This window comes from Sorex fumeus, unplaced genomic scaffold, assembly GCF_029834395.1.
Source record: "Sorex fumeus unplaced genomic scaffold, SorFum_2.1 ptg000128l, whole genome shotgun sequence".
Classification (NCBI taxonomy): Eukaryota; Metazoa; Chordata; class Mammalia; order Eulipotyphla; family Soricidae; genus Sorex; species Sorex fumeus.
In genome coordinates, this window is record NW_026606185.1 from 51563508 (window position 1) to 51581571 (window position 18064).

General features: G+C 49.8%; 1 protein-coding gene across 4 annotated transcripts in view; it reads right to left on the reverse strand.

Moving 5' to 3' along the window:
• The window catches only part of DYM (dymeclin), a 300303-nt gene that overhangs the window by 264560 nt on the left and 17679 nt on the right, over window positions 1-18064 (reverse strand). For all 4 annotated transcript variants that reach the window (XM_056138010.1, XM_056138009.1, XM_056138012.1 and 1 more), the window contains exons 2-4: window positions 9950-10002; window positions 2251-2344; window positions 465-598 (exon numbers count right to left, since the gene is read on the reverse strand). In XM_056138010.1, the coding sequence (XP_055993985.1) occupies window positions 465-598; window positions 2251-2344; window positions 9950-10002 (281 nt within the window). The remainder of the gene's footprint in view (window positions 1-464; window positions 599-2250; window positions 2345-9949; window positions 10003-18064) is intronic.

Genomic DNA, 18064 nt, shown 5'->3' on the forward strand with positions numbered 1-18064 from the left:
CGGTGGGAGTGACACAAAAAGCAAAAAAAAATTTAAATAAAAATAAAAATTCAACAAAGCATTCGGAGCATCAGCACAGGGCTAAGGTGCTCACAGCATGTGGGCCTCTCCGATTTAATTCCTGAGACCACTGCCTCGTGTGGCCCAACAGAAAAAGAATAAAACCAGTGGCTTTGGGGAAAAAAAACAGTGGCTTCATTTGAATCTGTCCCGATTACCTGTGTCTGCTGCCCCAATAAGGCTCTGGCCTTCTACTGATGTTCTCGATGAGGCTCAAGACCCCTTTCCTGGACCCGTGAGGCTCCGCAGATCTCGAAAGGAAGCCCAGAGCCTCCTCACAAAGCTCCCAAGGCCAAAAGGCTCTCCCGAGTCCCAAGGGAAGGTGGTTACAAGGCAGGGGGCAAACCCCTGCTCCCTGCACACTGCGCGGACGATCCCCAGAATGTCCCAACAGCAACACTTACTGTAAGTGCCAGGAGATTTCTCTTCATAAGTAAAATGAAGTTGCAATTCTTCTTCTGACATTTCACAGATGAACACCTTCAGCAAACAGCAAATAATAAACAAAGCATTGTGTGTCTGCCAAATGAAGATGTGGCTAAGGGACAAAGAGAGAAAAATCCCATGAATCCGTGTTCGATCCAGAGCACAAACAGCTGCACCAAGTCCTTCCCTTCCGGCGGCTCGTGAAGCTGCCCCGGCTCTACTCCTATCATCAGGCTCTGTACGCTGCACTTACTGAGCTCATAAAAATATTTTCCAGGGGCTGGAGCGATAGCACAGCAGGTAGGGCTTGCACATGGCCAACCCGGGTTCAATTCCCAGCATCCCATATGGTCGCCTGAGCACCACACACCACCAGGAGTAACCCCTGAGTGCATGAGCCAGGAGTAACACCTGTGCATCAACAGGTGTGACCCAGAAAGAAAAAATATATATATGCATATATATTTTTTTTTCCATTAAGCATGAATGTTTTTGCTCTTAACATTATAGATGTGCCAGCAGAAGCAAGTCAAAGAAGGTAAGTAATTTTTTTTTTTTTTTGGTTTTGGGTCACACTTGGTGATGCTCAGGGGTTTACCCCTAGCTCTGCACTCAGGAATTACTCTTGGAGGTGCTCAGTGGACCATATGGGATGCCAGGAACTGAACCAGGGTTGACCACATGCCTTACCCAGCTCAAAAAAATTTTTTTTGCCCTATGCCCTATGCCCCCAGACAATTGCGGCTATTTTTTAATTCTGACATATACAGAATGTAAGCATATACGCAACCAAAAGTTTTTAATATGGCACTGACAGTATAGTCCCATGCAATACTTCCTACTTTTATTAACAACCACAAACTCATAAGAAAAAAAAATTTTTTTTTTTTTTTTTTTGCTTTTTGGATCACACCCAGCGATGCTCAGGGGTCATTCCTGGCTCTGCACTCAGGAATCACTCCTGGCGGTGCTTGGGGGACCATATGGGATGCCGGGGATCGAACCTGTGCAAGGCAAACACCCTACCCACTGTGCTATTGCTCCGGCCCCACACAAGAAAAATTTTAACTGAATTCAATATCATTTCTTTGGTAGCAATGAATAATCTTTTAAAAGCCTCCCATCCAAAAATAGTTTTATAAAGGCTGAGTGTTTAGTGATTAATAGTCTATTACATATAACATGAAACTAGTATATGAGTCCTGTTTCCTATAGCAGGAAAGAAATCAAGACAATGATGTGAAACGAAACAATATTCAAACTAAGTCATCATTTAAACTAGATCTGACCATCAGAGACCAGGGAGAATTTTTGCCTTGCAAAATAATAACTTACAACACCAAGCAGCCACTGAAAGAATGTATTTCTAAAGATTGTCTGAAATGCTGAATCAAACCAGGAGTTGTAACTTGACCCCAATGACCTAGACAGTAAATCTTCTTTGCTTTCTATTTTGTTTTTGGGGCAACACCTGGCCATGCTCAGGGCTTATTTCTGGTTCTGCGCTCAGGGATCACTCCTGGTGAGGCTCAGGGGACAATATGGAATGCCAAGGACTGACTCCAGGTCGGCTGCATGCAAGGCAAGTACCTTATCCTATCTCGCTGTACTATCTCTGTACTACTCACTGTACCATATTTTTTCCTTTCCTAAGCAGAGTAATTCCTCTTTAGCGTCCGAAAGTTACATGATTTATATCGCGCGAAATTCCCCAATATTCACTCTTGCCAGACACAAGGGACATCACTGAGGCAGTCTGCTTACTTTGCGCATTCCGCTGAGAGTTTCAGTTCTTTGGTTCTTGAGAGGAAGACCTTGACTAGTGCAGCAAGGTTTCCTGTTCGAGGATTGTTTTCAACTGCAAGAGAAACGGATTGCAAAAAGTTAAAAATGGAGAACTAAAATCAAAGAAAACAGCATTTATAAAACCATATGCCCCACGAAGGCTGCTCAATGACGAGCCCAATGGTCACTTCCACGCTGGTCATGTCGCCTAGGGGAATAATCAATGACAAGATATGCCGGGTCTTACTTCGGAACATCAAGAAATCGTTGGCAAAACGAAAATGACGGAAACAGCAGAGGAAAGTTGCCACCACCTCTCAGCATCCAAAATTGCAAAGCAGAGACAGCGTAGTTAGTACAGAGACAACACACACACACACGCACACACACACACACACAATCTCTGAAGAACCCCGATGCATTATAAACGCACGAAACTCAAGAGTTTCTCAGAAGAGGGCGACCCTCTCTTTTTTGGGGGGCCACGCCTTAGGGTACAGACACCCTTTAATCAGGAGCTTTCACTTGACCAACAAAACACAGAGGTTTTACACCAGGGTGCAGGGTTCCATTCTGCTCGGGCAGATGTCCTTTCCCCGTGGCTTCCAAACCGACACCGCTGAGCTCCGGGGCTCCGGAGCGTGTCTGAAATAACTGTCTAGGTATTTTAAGAGCCGGAGGTGCAACATTCACGCACACTGGCCCGCGCCGCCAGGTCCATCTCCCTCCAGACCCGCGAGGGATGCTTCAGCTGCCACCAGGACGAGCACAGAAATGGTGAAGAGCTGGGAAGACGGCCTTGTTCTCCTGAACTGGTTCCTCTGTCCCCAGGATTAGGGGTGGAACCCAGGATCTCACACGTGTGCTCTGCTTTCTCCCCACTATCCCCTGAGCACGCAGACACTGCCCTGCTGTGTCCAAAGCTGGACCTGATGGGGAAACACCTTTCCCGAGTTCTGAGCACCTTCCCTTCACTTCCCAGGAGGGAGCCCTGAGGCTGACACACACGGGCCACCAGGGCACAAACTTCTGTGTCCTGCTGCACAGACATGACTTCCGTGACCCAGAGAAGCCTGCTGAGTTTCGACACAGTCCCCTGCGTGTCTCGGAGTCGGGACCCGCATTGTCCCCCGAGAGGCTCCCCGCAGAAGAACAGGGGGGAGGTCTGTGAGATTGCATGCAGGGTTTCACCTGCACAATCCTGCATTTTCCCTTCATTTCCCGAAAGCCACGGCTGGCGCGTGAAAAGCTGGAAGGCCACACGCTGAACAGGAAACGCCTCAACCCTCACTGGATATGGTCCCTGCTCGGAGCATCCATGGAGACTTGCTGGGTTTCATGCTGACAGCCCCTGAAGAGGGGCCCAGGAGGGGGCTGTCGACTGGTAACCACTGTCTGGCCAGGCCCCACCTGAGAGACCATGACTGTATATGGGCTCTATCCTTAATAAAGTTGATGCAGGTCTTTTTTTTTTTAATTAAAAAAGAAGTTTTGGGTGCCAGAGCGATAGTACAGGGGGGTAGGATACTTGCCTTGATTGTACCAGACCCATGTTTGATCCTCAGCATTTCATCTGGTCCCCCAGCACCGCCAGGAGTGACCCCTGAGCACTGAACCAGGAATAAGCCCTGAGCACTGCCAGGTAGCACCACTGGGTATAGCTCCCACCCCCCGTCCCCTTAAAAAAAGAGCAAGAAGATGTTTTAGGATTCAGAGATAGTACAGTGGATAAGACGCTTGCCTTGCATGTGGCCAACCCTAGTTCAATCGCTGGTACCACAAGATTATCCCTGAGCACAGTCAGGTACAGCCCAAACACCAAAGAAAACCATTTTTACACAAAGAAGCTGCCTGACACCTTCCCTGTACATGAACAGAGGAAGAACGGATAGAATCCCGTGGACAGCAAATGCAGAGCGAGGAGAGCAGGTCCTGCGCCAGCAGCCACCCAGTTGAGTCCGCACTCTGCACACTTGGGTCCTCCCTCAGCCCTTGGACAGGAAGAAGCACAGCAGGACCCCGGGCTACACCCCGACTAAGGAAACCCCGGAGCGAGCGACAACAGGAGACTCAGAAGGGGGAGGAAGAGCAAAATCACCTCAGCTCTATTCCCGGTGAGAAATCAAACTGCCCTGGGTTCCTATAAAAAACAAACCATCCAGCGGCTGAGAGACAGGAAAGGCACCTCCCTGCCCAAGGGTGACCCGGGGTTAAATCCCTGGCACCCCGCAGGGTCCCCAGAGTCCCCCAAGCATGATCCCTGGGCACAGAGCCCTGAGCACTGCCGAGTATGACCCAAAACAAAAATAATAATCAGCCGTCTACTCTGTAGAGAGAGAAGGACTGCCCTCACTTGTAGGAACACTGCACGATTAGAAGACCAACAAGCTGTAGGAAGCCAGAGAGACAGCACGGGGCGTATGGGACCCACCTGGCCTAGAGCCACCCACGTTCCATCCCTGGCACCACCAGGAGTGCTCCCTGAGCACTGAGCCAGGAGCGATCCCTGAGCACCACGACATGTGGCCCAAAACACCCTCCCCCGGGAAATAGAAACTGTGAAGAGAGGAACGAGCTAACTCCTGCCCCACTAAACAAACGGGGTGACGTCCCTTCACCCCCACTCTCATGAGTGATCTGACCGTCAGGAAAGAATGAGATACAAAGGGTATGTGTGTGTACGAGCTCGGCACACAGGCGCCCTGGGTTCGAGTCCGGGTACCAGGTGACCCCCCGGGCAGTGCCCGGGGGAAGTCCTGAGCAACCGAGGGTGTGGTCTCCACTCAAAAAGGAAGGAGAGAAAGAACGGGGACAAAAAGAAGCCAGGGAACTTATTATTTATCATGGCGTCTTTAGCAAGAAACCAGAAAAGCCCATATGCGCATCCAGGAAAAAATCAGTTACAGAGATGAGGGTGAGAAGCCAGACAAGTATCATGACCATCAACTTCCAAATATTGATGAGAACTTGAATCTGCGATTCCAAGACTGCTCACCAATCCCGAGGAGAACAAAAAACAAATAATAAAAACTTGAAAGCGGCAAGAAAAAAAAATAATTAATCATTTATAGGGAGCAGCACACGGCACAGACTTCCCATCTGTGGGAGGGGGAGGAAGGACAAGAGTAAGCGGCAAACGGAACGAGCTGGCACCGCCACCGACTGGCAACCAAGTGTATCCAGGGAAACTCTGCCGCCAAACAAACGAGAGCGACATCTGGAGCAAGGGGCGGGGACTGGGGCCCCAGCACAAACCCTGGCCAGGCCTTCCAGAGCAACAGGCGTGGGGCAAGGCCGCGTCCAAGTGTGTGCCCACAGCTTGTCACGTGACACCCGTACGCTACGGCATGGCATGTGACACCCCTACACTCTTTCCCCCACAAACCCATAACCAGGTGCAGTCGTGGGCGGGGGGATCAAACACACTCAACGGGAGGGTCCTTCTGGAAAATAACCCACGAGCACTCCTCAAAACTCTCCAGATCACCAAAAATAGGACAACCTGAGAGTGTGCCACCAATTCGGCCATTTGAGAGGACAGGATGACTGAGTATATTGTCAGTTAAACAGTTCTGGACTACAGTTGACATACAGTTCTGGAGCGGAAAAGCGACATCAGGACCAAACTAGAGAAGTCTGCTCCCTGACAGCGAAGCTAAAGGCATCTTCCAGGATGAAATGCCACTGACCAGGCAAGCGGGAACAAAGGAAAAACAAATGGGACCACATGGAACTAAGAAGCTTCTGCACTTCAAAGACAACAATGACCAGAATACCAAGACAGCCCACAGAATGGGGGGAAATGACTTCCCCAACAACCATCTGATAAGGGGTTAATATCCAAGATATATAAGGCACTTGGTAGAACTTTACAAGGAAAAAACATCCAACCCCATCAAAAAATGGGGAGAAGAAATGAACAGAGACTTCCTCGAAGAAGAAATACAAATGGTCAAAAGGCACATGAAAAAATGCTCTACATAGCTAATCTTCAGGGAGCACTGTCCTCCCATTGTTCATCGATTTGCTCGAGTAGGGCCAGTAACGTCTCCATCATGAGACTTGTTGTTACTGTGTTTGGCATATTGAATATGATGTGTGCAAGATACTCTCGGTAGCTTGCCAGGCTCTCCAAGAGGGGAGGAGGAATAGAACCGGGCTCGGCCGGCCGGCTGCGCACAAGGTAAACGCCCTACCGCTGTACTATCATTCCAGCCCTCTTCAGGGAGATGCAAATCAAAACAGCAGAGACTCACACCAGAGAGACCGGCACACATCAAAAAAGAACGAAAACCATTGCTGGCACGGATATGAGGAAAAAGGGACAATCTTTCACTGTTGGTGGGAAATGCCGAGTAGCCCAGCTTTTTTGGAAACAATACGGACATTCCTCAAAAAACTAGAAATTGAGCTTCCATATGACCCAGTAATACCACTCTTGAGAATATTTCCTGGGGCCTAAGAACACACAGCAGAAAAATCAACTGCGCTTCTGTGTTCAATGCAGCACTATTCATAATATCCAGAACCTGGAAACAACCTGAGTATCCGAGAACAGACGGCTGGAGAAAGAAACCATGGTACATCTACACAACGGAATACTCCACAGATGCTAGGAAAAATGGCATCAGGGCTTCAGTTATACTGGTGAAGTGGTAAGTGGTATAGTCACATATCCAAAGCACAGACTCAACAACACTGAAAACATGAGATTTAAGCTGCAACCATTGGAACCAGTCGGCAGGGGATGGAACGGGGCTGGGGTGGGAGGGAATATGGGACCACTGCTGGAGGGAAGCTGACACTAGTGGCGGGACTGGTGTTGAAATATTACGTGCCTGAAACTCAACTATCAATAACTTTGTAAATCACAGCTCTTTAAAATTTTTGTAAAGTATTTTTAAAACATTTTTTATACATGGATGGACAGGGAGAGTACCATCCTAATGAAATGAGTCAGAGAGAATGACTGCACTCATTTATGAAATAAAAAAAAAGGGAAGAAGGAGAAGCAGAAGCAGAAGGAGGAGAAGGAGGAGAAAGCCCAAGAAAGAAAGGAAGGAAGGAAGGAAGGAAGGAAGGAAGGAAGGAAGGAAGGAAATATAACATGAGACTATTATCCCAGGACAGTAGAAACAAGGACCAGGACTGATCCACAGTTGGGAACTTGCCAGAAATGGGGTGGGGAGAAGTACAGTCAGGACAGAGAAGGGGCCACTATGACAACAATAGCTGGAAGTGATCACTCTGGACAAGAACCAAGTGTTGAAAGGAGGGAAAGTGATATGCATGAAACCCTTTCAGCAACGGTACTGCAAACCACAGTGTCTAAAAGGAATAGGGGGGAAGGGGGGTGGGGATGCCACAGAGACAGGCTGGGGGGATGGGGAAGTAGGAGGGAAACTGGGGGCACTGGTGATGGGAAATGTACACTGGTGAAGGGACAGGTGTTTAACACTGTATGACTGAAACCCAATCACGAACAACTTCGGAACTGTGTCTCTCACAGTGATTCCATTAAAAGGGGTAAAAATTAAAAATAAATAAGAATAGGTGCCCATGGGGAAAAAAATTAGTTGTAAAATCTGAAGAGTATGCGATTCATTATCAGGCACCGTGTTCATCTCCTGGCAGTGCGAGGGGGGGAAGTAATGGCCTAAGATGGCCACAAAGGAGAAAACGGCAAGTATTAAGGAGAATCCTGCTCGCCTTACAACACTTCTGCAAACCCGAATCTCGCTAAAATGAAATACCTCTAGAATATTCCACTCTGGGTGTAACAACTCATGTTATACAGAAACAATGTACCAAGTGGTTAATAACTGAAAATTTCTGAAAGTGATGAAAGACATGAACACAGAGATTTAAGAAACTCCACTTACAGGAAAGGAAGGGAATGGAGGGAGGGAAGAAGGGATGGAGGAGGAGGAAAGGAGCCGGGGGAGGGGGAGGGGGAATTTCATCACTTTTTATGCTCTTGCACACACTAGGTGCTTTACGGACACATCAGTCGTCGTTTCCACAGCAACGGTGTGGAACCTGCATCATTTAAACTCACAACCAGAGTTCAGGGGTCAGGGGCACGCGGGTCTGGAATGTGTAAGGACCCGAGTTTGATCCCTGGCACCAAGCACGGTTGGCTGTGGAACTGGTGATACATTCATCACCGTGGCTGGGAATGGAATCACGGAACCAACCTGCCAAGTGTTGCAGGGAACGGGCCAGGCGCTATCAGCACTGTCTGGAAGCTCCGAAATAAAGCAGCTGAGCAGTGGAGAGAAGGCTGGGGTATGGGTCTTGCATCTGGGTGCACCAGGCCCCATCCCGGCGCGTGGCAGGGCATGATCCCTGAGCACCACCGGCGAAAAGAAAACCCCAAAGGACGGCTGCTAACAATTTAAAAGAGAAGCCTGTGAGAAGTGAGCTCCCACAGGGACGCCCTGCGCTCCTGCAAGCGGTGCATCTACGAACAGGCCACACACAGGAGACTTCATGTTACCGGATTTTCACCCCTGTGAGAATTCTGCAGTGGAGGAAAGAAGATGAGCATTCAGCCAACAAGAAGGCTGAAAGGGGGGCTGTAGCGATAGTACAGGAGGAGGGCGTTTGCCTTGCACGTGGCCAACCCGGGTTCGATTCCCAGCATCCCATATGGTCCCCCAAGCACCGCCAGGAGTAATTCCTGAGTGCAGAGCCAGGAGTAACCCCTGTGCATCGCCGTGTGTGACCCAAAAAGCAAAAAAAAAAAAAAAAAAAAGGCTGAATGGGGCTGGAGCAATAGCACAGCAGGTAGGGTGTTTGCCTTGCACGTAGTCAACCCAGGTTCAAGTCCCAGCATCTCACATGGTCCGAACACCGAGCACCGCCAGGAGTAATTCTTGAGTACATGAGCCAGGAGTAACCCCTGTGCATCGCCGGGTGTGACCCAAAAGCCAAAAAAGAAGGCTGAAACCGCAAAGCCAAAGTGTTTCAAGCGAGGCCCTTCCTGATGGTCTTCCCATTCGCCTGTGGTCGTCCTTCTCCACCCAGCTGCCAGCACAGACAGGCAGTGCCATGGGCATACTGGGAAGCAAGTGATTCAGTCCTCCCCATGAGGGGTCCAGGAAACCACTAAACCTGCTGCGGGAGCTTGAGAGGCAGATTTGAGGCTCCGGGCCCATCCCCGGCACCACAGGAAAGGAAGCTTCTCTGACCGTGTTCTGAGTTCTCTCAGTATTTCCCAGTGGACAAAAAGATACAAGCTGAGAGAGAGGCTGCCGCGGGGCAGGCTCTGGAGTCCAGCCTGGCACTTACTACTGCTGACACAGTGACATCTCCGGGTGCCGTCCACGGGTACCGCCTGCGAGCCGACACCATCACTCCCAGCACCAAGAACAGGCAGAGCGGTAAAGCGGAAAGGCTGAGCCGGGCTTGGCACTCAGAGGCCCAGGCTCCCTCCACAGTGCAGCACAGTCCGGTCCCAGCCCCTCCCCGGAACACAGGGCCAGGAACTGCCCCCAACACTAGGTCTGGGCAGGTGAGGCCCAAACACAAATACACATGGAAGATTAGAATACTCATTCATTTAATTCATACCACACTATCAACATTTACAATAAATATTAAATAAATGCCAACCACGACATTAACACACACACACATACACACACACACGCACTCGAATATTTTTTCCCCTTACCTAAAGATCTGCAGATCGAAATAGTTGCCTCCTCCAAAAGCTTCAACTCATTACTGCAGAGACAGAAAAAAAAAAAGTAATCAGTAACTATGAGACTAAATCAGTGTTTAAAACAAACTCACCTGTCCAAAAAAAAAAAATAGATTAGAAATAAAAAGAACAATAGTTTAGAAGAAAAATACGGAAACAGTAAAATAAAAAGTAAAATCAATGAAACACAGTTAAGCTTTTAAAATCAATGTAATTAGAGAAGGGTGATTGTCAATACAACACCTCCCACCCCCACCCTAGACCCTAGCTCCTTTTGCTTTGACTCTTTTTGGGGTACTGTGATCTGTAATACTTTCAAGTATTTCAACCTGGGCTATACCCAGCTGACTCCTAGCTCTGTGCTCAGAGATCACTCCTGATGGGGCTCAGGGAACCATGTGGGCTGCTGGGGTAAATTTAACATGGGTCAGCTGCATGCAGAGCAAACACCTCACGCTCTGTTCTATGTCTCTGGCCCCGGCAATTTTTTTAAAGGAAGAAACAGAAGAGAAACAGCAGGCCAGGGAGATAGTTCAATAGGTCAGAGTGCGTACTCTGCATGCCAGATGCCAAAGTAAGACCCCCGGAAGAACAGACCCCTGGCACTCCAAGATATCCCGAGCACCACTAGGAGACCCCCAAGAATGGAGTAGCCTCTGATTCCAAAAGCCAAAAGAAAGAAAAAAAAGGAGGGGGCGTCAGAGAGACAGTACAGCCGTCAGAGTGCTTGTCTCGCACACGGCTGACCCGGGTTTGATCCCCAGCACCCCATATGGTCTCCCCAAGTCCACCAGGAGTGATCCCTGAGTGCAGAGCCAGGAGTCAGCCCTGAGCACCGTTGGGCGTGCACCCAGCCCACAGCACCCCTGTGCCTAAAAAAGGGAAAAGGGAGGAAGAACACGTCCATCAGAGGACCTGATTCCAAGCGCGCAGAGGCACCTCCACACCACCAAGCATTTCCGGGCACCGGCAGAGTCCAGGAGCCAATGCAGGCCCCACCGGGCAGCAAGTTAGGCTCCAGCGAGGAAAGGCTCCGCTCCCACTCCTGGCCTGAGTCCAGGGGCGCCCAGTGCTTCTGACCTACCACTACACCCTCCCCCAAATGCAGGATGACTCCAACTGCTTTTTAATTTTATTTTTATTAAGACACCATGATTTACCACGTTGTCTGCTTCAGGCAGACGATGTTCCGACCCCCTGTGTTCCCCAGTTCCCAGCCCAAGAGAACTCCACAGGAAGCCCAGACTGCTCTCCTGCCTCTGACCCACAGCCACCAACTGGCGGTCCCCAGGCCTCTCTCTGGAGGTTGGATTCATTTCCCAGGGTAGCTCGGAGTACTCCCGCCCCATTACTCACTGGCCCACCAGCCCAACAACTTACTGCAGAGAACACAGTTCAGGAACGGCTTGAGAAGAGAGGTGCAGAGGACTAGACGGGGAAAGGCTCCCATACCTGCCTCAGGGGCATTCATCTCCCCAACTCTCCCGGAGCTGCCCGGCCTGGAAGGGTCCCCTCCCTCCTGGGCTCGGAGGGGACTTCGTTGCTCTGGCCTGAGTGGTCCAATCACTGCCCCCCCCCTACCCCCCGCCCCGGCAGTCACCTCAGTGGCCTTGGGGGAGGGAACAAAAGGCCAGGCCTCCATTCTTAGGCTGTCGAACGCAACCAGGGAAAAATGACGGCAACATCCAGGAAGTCCAGGCTCTGGGGAGCTATGACCAAGGAACCCCAGGTGAAGCCTGAACTCACACAAGTAATCTGCTGTGACCCTCTGATTGGTCAAAACAGCTCCTTTACATAAGCCACAATATTGCAGGAAGCACCAACAATTTATGAGTACAAGTCAAACGATAATATAGGCAGAGAAAGATCAGGAGACACCAAAAACAGACAAAGAAGACACAGGGAAACTCATGCCTAGATCCGGCTGTGGTTTCTTGGGTATGACATCAAGGTTTCAAAAGGGAAACTAAGGTAAGCCGAACTCCATCAAAATAAAACTTCTGCACATCAAAGAATAAAATCAGCAAAGTGAAAAGTCAACGTAACAGAATGGGAGAAAGTATCTACAGGTCATGTGTCTGATAAGAGATTGATATCCAAGATAATACTTAGGGGAGGGAAAAAAACCTCAATGATAACCACAAAAATGTTGATTTAAAAATGAGCAAAGGGATCGGAGAGAGAGTACAGCACGCAGGGAACGAGCCGTGCACTGGGCCAACCTGGGTGCCATCCCCAGAACCACAGACGGTCTTCCAAGCATGGCCAGGAGTGGTCACTCAACACAGGGCCAGGAGCCGGTCCTGAGTACAGTGGGGTGTGGCTCAACTCTTCCACCAACCCGGCCATGTCACAACCAAAAACAAGAGCAACAATGCAAGGCAGGTGAGACAGCCCAGAGTCGGGTTGGAGGTCTGCCCAAACACCCCGAGATTCCAGCAATGCGGGTGTGGCCAAAGCTTTTAACAAGAAAGTTTTAGCGAAGATGGGGAAGAGAAATGACGACTTCAGCTCTCTCTGTCCAAACTGTAATTAGCATAGGCATTGCTGGTCACTTGTCAGAGCCTGGAGGCTGGAATGTACTTAGATTATAAAACAGATGGCACAGATTTTGTAAAAGAAGGCCAACAGCTCACTATTAACCCGTATATTCAGAACACTCTATCTGGATTCTAATGAGTCAAATAAAATATATTAAAAATAATTTTCTCAGGGCTAGGAGATAGTACAGCAGGGAGGGAACTTGTCTTGCATATGACCAACCCAGGGTTGTTCCCCAGTATCCCAAATAGTCCCCTGGGCCTGGCAGGAGTGACCCCTGAGAACAGAGCCAGGAGTAAGCCCTGAGCACCACCAGGTGTGACCAAGAAAATGGAACAAAAATCAACTATCTCCTATTTCATTTTATTTCATTTAGGGCCTCACCCATCAGTGCCCAAAGGTCACTCGGGTCCTGGCAGTGCTGGGGGACTGTAGGTACCAGGGATGGAAGCTCATAAAGCCCTCGGGCCTGCTGTTCCCACCCCTCACTTTACTTTCATAAAGACTCCTAGGAAACTTGAATTCCTGAGCTGCAGCAGTTACTTCCATCAGAAATCAGAAATACATCGAGGGTAAGAGACATTACGTACACACACAAAGCTACCACCGCTAATCACTTGATCATTTGACTTCCCGTTAATCTTCAATTTGCTTGAGCCGGCACCAGTAACATCTCCATTTGTCCCTGTCGCGTGCTAGTGTAGCCCAATGGTGTCTGTTCATTCTAGGAACATGAAGAGCCTCAGTGACCACTGCTAGTGACTCCAACAAATCTGCCGATACCTTAAGAACCTCAAACTATAATCACAATCAGAAAGGTAAATCTTTCTAAAGTTAGGGGCTGGAGTGGTAGCACAGCAGGTAGGGTATTTGCCTTGCACGTGGCCGACCCAGGTTCGAGTCCCAGCATCCCATATGGTCCCCTGAGCACCGCCAGGAGTAATTCCTGAGTGCAGAGCCAGAAGTAACCCCTTGTGCATCACCAGGCATGACCCAAAAAGTGAAAAAAAAATTTTTTTCCTAAAGTTAAATCCTGAATCTGAAAGTGATTTTTTCTCTTTCCAGCCGCATCACCTAGAAATGACCCCACGGTAAAGGTGCATTTCTCGTCTTAGCCGTGAGCTCCATGTTTTGCGAGCAGCTGCTCAGCAAGTCTGCTGTCTGTGCACTTGCCCCGCCCCTCCCCACCACTCCTCAGGAGTGACTCCGGCTCACTCGGCTTGACCCAGAGACCCAGAGACGGGCCACATCTGACTGCCTCAGGGACACGGCGAACCCACACCACCGGGGAGTCAGGAGAACATGCAATGGAGGTAAAAACTCGGGTTTTGGGAGACCAGCCTCGCCTGCAGAGACAGCAGAGGAGGCTGTATGCAGAAGGTGGGGGCAGGGGAGTCGCAGAAAGATGCTGGTAGGCAGCTGAGTCCCCAGTGCCTCCCCGTGCTCCTGTTCTTGGAGAGACGTGGGTCCCTTCATGACTTTTGTTACTGATCCAAAGATCAGCCCCTGTGATCAAAGGCGGCAAAGACATCACTGTGGCCAGTCTTAATAACATCCATTAGTAGCTGGCAAAAATTGGGAACTACGAATTTCTCCATGTATTGGTTACTAGGGCAGAGAATAAAAGCGAAGAGATAAAAAACCGCCAACACCTGTAAAGAGCTTCCCGAGGCTAATAACCTGACCTCATGCAGAAAGGGTTTTTTTTTTTATTAGTGAAACACCATGAGGTACAGTTGTAGATTTACAAATCTTTGTGCTTGGGTTTCGGTCATACAATGATCAAATACCCATCCCTCCACCAGTGCCCATTTTCCACCACCATGGATAATATCCCCCCCCCCCCACCCTGCCTCTGTGGCAGGGCATTCCCTTTTGTTCTCTCTCTCCTTTTGGGTGTTGTGGTCTGCAAAAGAGGCATTGAGTGGCAAATATGTTCAGTCCATAGTCTACTTTCAACATGCATCTCCCCTCCTGGGAGAATCCTCCAAACACCCTATATTTGGTGCTCCCTACTCTATCTGAACTGCCCTTTCCCCTAGAATGCCCAGCTGGCCTCTAAGCTATGGAGTAATCCTCCTGGTGCTGATCTCAGCTATTCTTGGGTATTAATCTCATATTTTGTTGCTTTATATCCCCCAGATGAATGCAATCGCAGAAAGGGTTTTTGCTGGTGCTTCTTTCTGCACTGACCAGCATCCTCGCAGAAGCACCCAGAACCAAGTGCTCCACTGACACTCTGTGGCCATCGGCTTCTGGACATGACCTGAGTGACGGACAGCCCCCAACGCTGCCTGCATGCCAGAGCGTACCTGGGCTCCGTGGGGCAATGGGGCAGCAAGAAGAGAGATCCAGACCCGCCTGGGGCACGTGCTCCCAGCAACGATGCCCAACCTCCCTCGGAGAGTCCAGAAGCAGTCAGAGGAAGCCAGTGTCCTAGAAGTCATGGGGGCAGGTGAAAGCTCTCCAGGACCAAGGCCTAACCCCTGCAAAGGACCAACAGAGCCAGAGGAGCTGAGGATGCTCTGGGACACGGAGGGTCATCAACACAGGGAAGGGCAAATTTCTAGGCAGGAGAAAGGGCCCAGATCGATGGTTCTCAACCTTTTCACACCCTCAGACAGTGGATGGAAACTGGCCAGCTGCAGTAGAGGCCAGTTTCTTCACAGAAAGGAACTGGACAGGGGCTAGCGATAGTACAGCGGGTAGGGATTTGCCTTGCATGTGGCTGACCCGGATTCAATTCCCGGCATCCCATCTGGTTTCCTGAGCACTGCCAGGAGAGTAATTCCTGAGCATTACCATGTATGACCCCAAAAAGAAAAAAAAAAAAAAAAAAGAGCTGAGCAGTCCCTCAATGGGTCTCTTTTTCTTTTTTTTTTAATAGATTTTTAAAATTGAATCACTGTGAGACAGACCCTCACAAAGCTGTTCACAATTAGGTGTCAGTCATACAGTGTTCCAACACCCACCCCTCCACCAGTGCACATTCCCAGCACCAGTGTCCCCAGGTTCCCTCCCATCACCCCCCACCTCCGTGAAGCCTGTCTCTATGGCTGGTCAATGTTTGGAATCTACCACAAGTGTGGGTGGGGCAAAGGGTAGGTAAGACAGAGAAGGGACCAATATGACAATAATAGTCAGAAATTATCACACCGGACAAGAACCGAGTGTTTAAAGTAGGTAGAGGGAAATAGCAGATAACCTTTCAGTATCTGCACTGCCAACCACAATGCCAAAAAAAGGGGGGGGGAGGGGAAGGAGGAGGAAGGGAGGGAGGGCTGGAGGGAAAGAGAGAGTGAGAAATCTTATTTTTAATACAATATTAGCCCAGGGGACCAGAGCCACAGTTCAGTGGTTCAGTAGGGAGGCATTTGCCTGGCTCGCAGCTGACCCAGGTTCAATCCCCGGCATCCCAGATGTCCCCTAAGCCTAACAGGAGTGATTCCTAAGCACAGAGCAGGAGTAAGCCCTGAACACCACCAGTGGGGTCCCAAACCAAATGTATCTACTCTGTATTATAATTAACATGCCCAGAAGCAAGAGAACTCCCACACAGATCGGCGAGGCTGCCTGGACGCTGCTTCTTACAGATGTGTCTGGGATTAACAACGATGACCAGGGATTAACAACGACCCAGGGTGCAGCCTCATCTCTGTCCCAGAAAGCCGCACGCCATAAAGCGGACGTCCCAGAATGGGAGGGCTGCACTGCCCGCAACAGGTGGACTCTGGTCCATCACCAGGTCCTCGGCCTGCGAATGAATGCCACTGCCGGTCACGTCCCCACCAGACACCAGGGACATCTCCCCCTGATGCTCAAGAAACGGAGGACACCTCCCATCCCCGGGCAAGGTGTGCCCCTGCCCAAGTGTCAATCTGTTCGGTGTTTCTTAGAATGTTTTATGCAATTCCAGAACTTGGGTCTGAACACCCCGTGTTTCTGAAGCAGTGTGACTTGGGTTTTCAGGAGACTGAGACTCAGCCCCCCTCCCTGTATCAGTAAGGGTGCCCCCTCAGCCTGGGCACCACCACAGCCACCGCCGTCCCCACATGCCCTGCCAATGCCCTTCCCATCCGTGAGCACCAGGAAGCCGCCTCACAGCCCGCCACACTGCCCATGGGGCCGGGTACACAGCGAGACCACAAGAAACACACTTAGCCATCAGCTGTGTAGTAAAGGCCGAGCAGGGTAGGGGTGGTGTGGAAGCCCCGCCATTTCTGCATGCCAAAGCGTCACTTTCTTCTACAAAAGCAACGAGCCTGGAGCCAGAGTGATAGCACAGCAGACAGGGCATTTGCCTTTCACGCGGCTTACCTGGGGTTCGATTCCCCAGCATTCCATATGGTCCCCCGAGCACCGTCAGGATTGATTCCTGAGTGCAGAGCCAGGAATAACCCCTGAGCATCACCGGGTGTGACCCAAAAAGGAAAAAAAAAAAAAAAAGCAACGAGCCAGGCACATCCCGGGCCAAAAGCAACACAGTGGCTGTAATAACAGAATCCCTTTCCTCCCATCTCTCCATCCTCCAATTTTGTAAACTTCTTGGAACATCTCAGGAATAATCTTCTTTCCCGTTTGCCTGATTTAGGGTGAAAATGAGGCGGTTAGCAACTGGAGGGGTTGGCGATGCGCTGTGCGTTCCAGGCATCTCGCGCGCGGGCCTCGCTGAACAAATGAGCTCAGATGTTCCGGCAGCCGCAGCTAAGAAATCACCATTTGCAGTAAATAAAAGCAAAATGGTAGTGCAAACTAAGCCAATGTCTCCAAAACAATTATAATTAGAGACCGAATATTGTTTCCGAAAGCACATTTGAGGCACTGCAAGCATGGGGGGAGGGGTGCAGTCAGAAATGCATCCTAGAACAATAACATCCATCTGAATAGTGCGGAGTACTTCAAACACATCAGCCACGGACGCGCCACAGCGGGCACCAGCTCCCGGGACACACACCTCACAGTCAGTGCCAGGACCCACCCACAGGCAGCTCTCACACCCGAGGCCTTCAGGCTGCACCCCCTCAGCTGTCGCTGCCCTGTCAGGCCATGACAGAAACACCGGGAGCCACAGGAATCCCGCTCTATAGGACACCTCAACTGCGAGGCTGTGGACGGGAGGACTATGGCCAGGAAACCAACCACACACCACTGGAGGACGGTGTAAGCACACACACACACACACACACACACACACACACACACACACACACCATAGGAAGGATTACGAATTACTTATTAGTATTAGTAATTAGTAATTAGTATTGGCAATTAATAGTATTACGAATTACTATGTACACATACACACTTGACAGAGGGAGTATTACGTATGTACACTACATATGTACACATACACACACACTGGACAAGAAGGACTTTGTATGTATACACACTCACAGTGGAGGGAGGACTATGTATGTATGCATACACACATACATATACATAATACATACACACACACACACACACACACTGGATGTAGAGGGAGGATTATGTATGTATACACACACATACACACTGGACTGCAGGACTTTGTACGTACACACA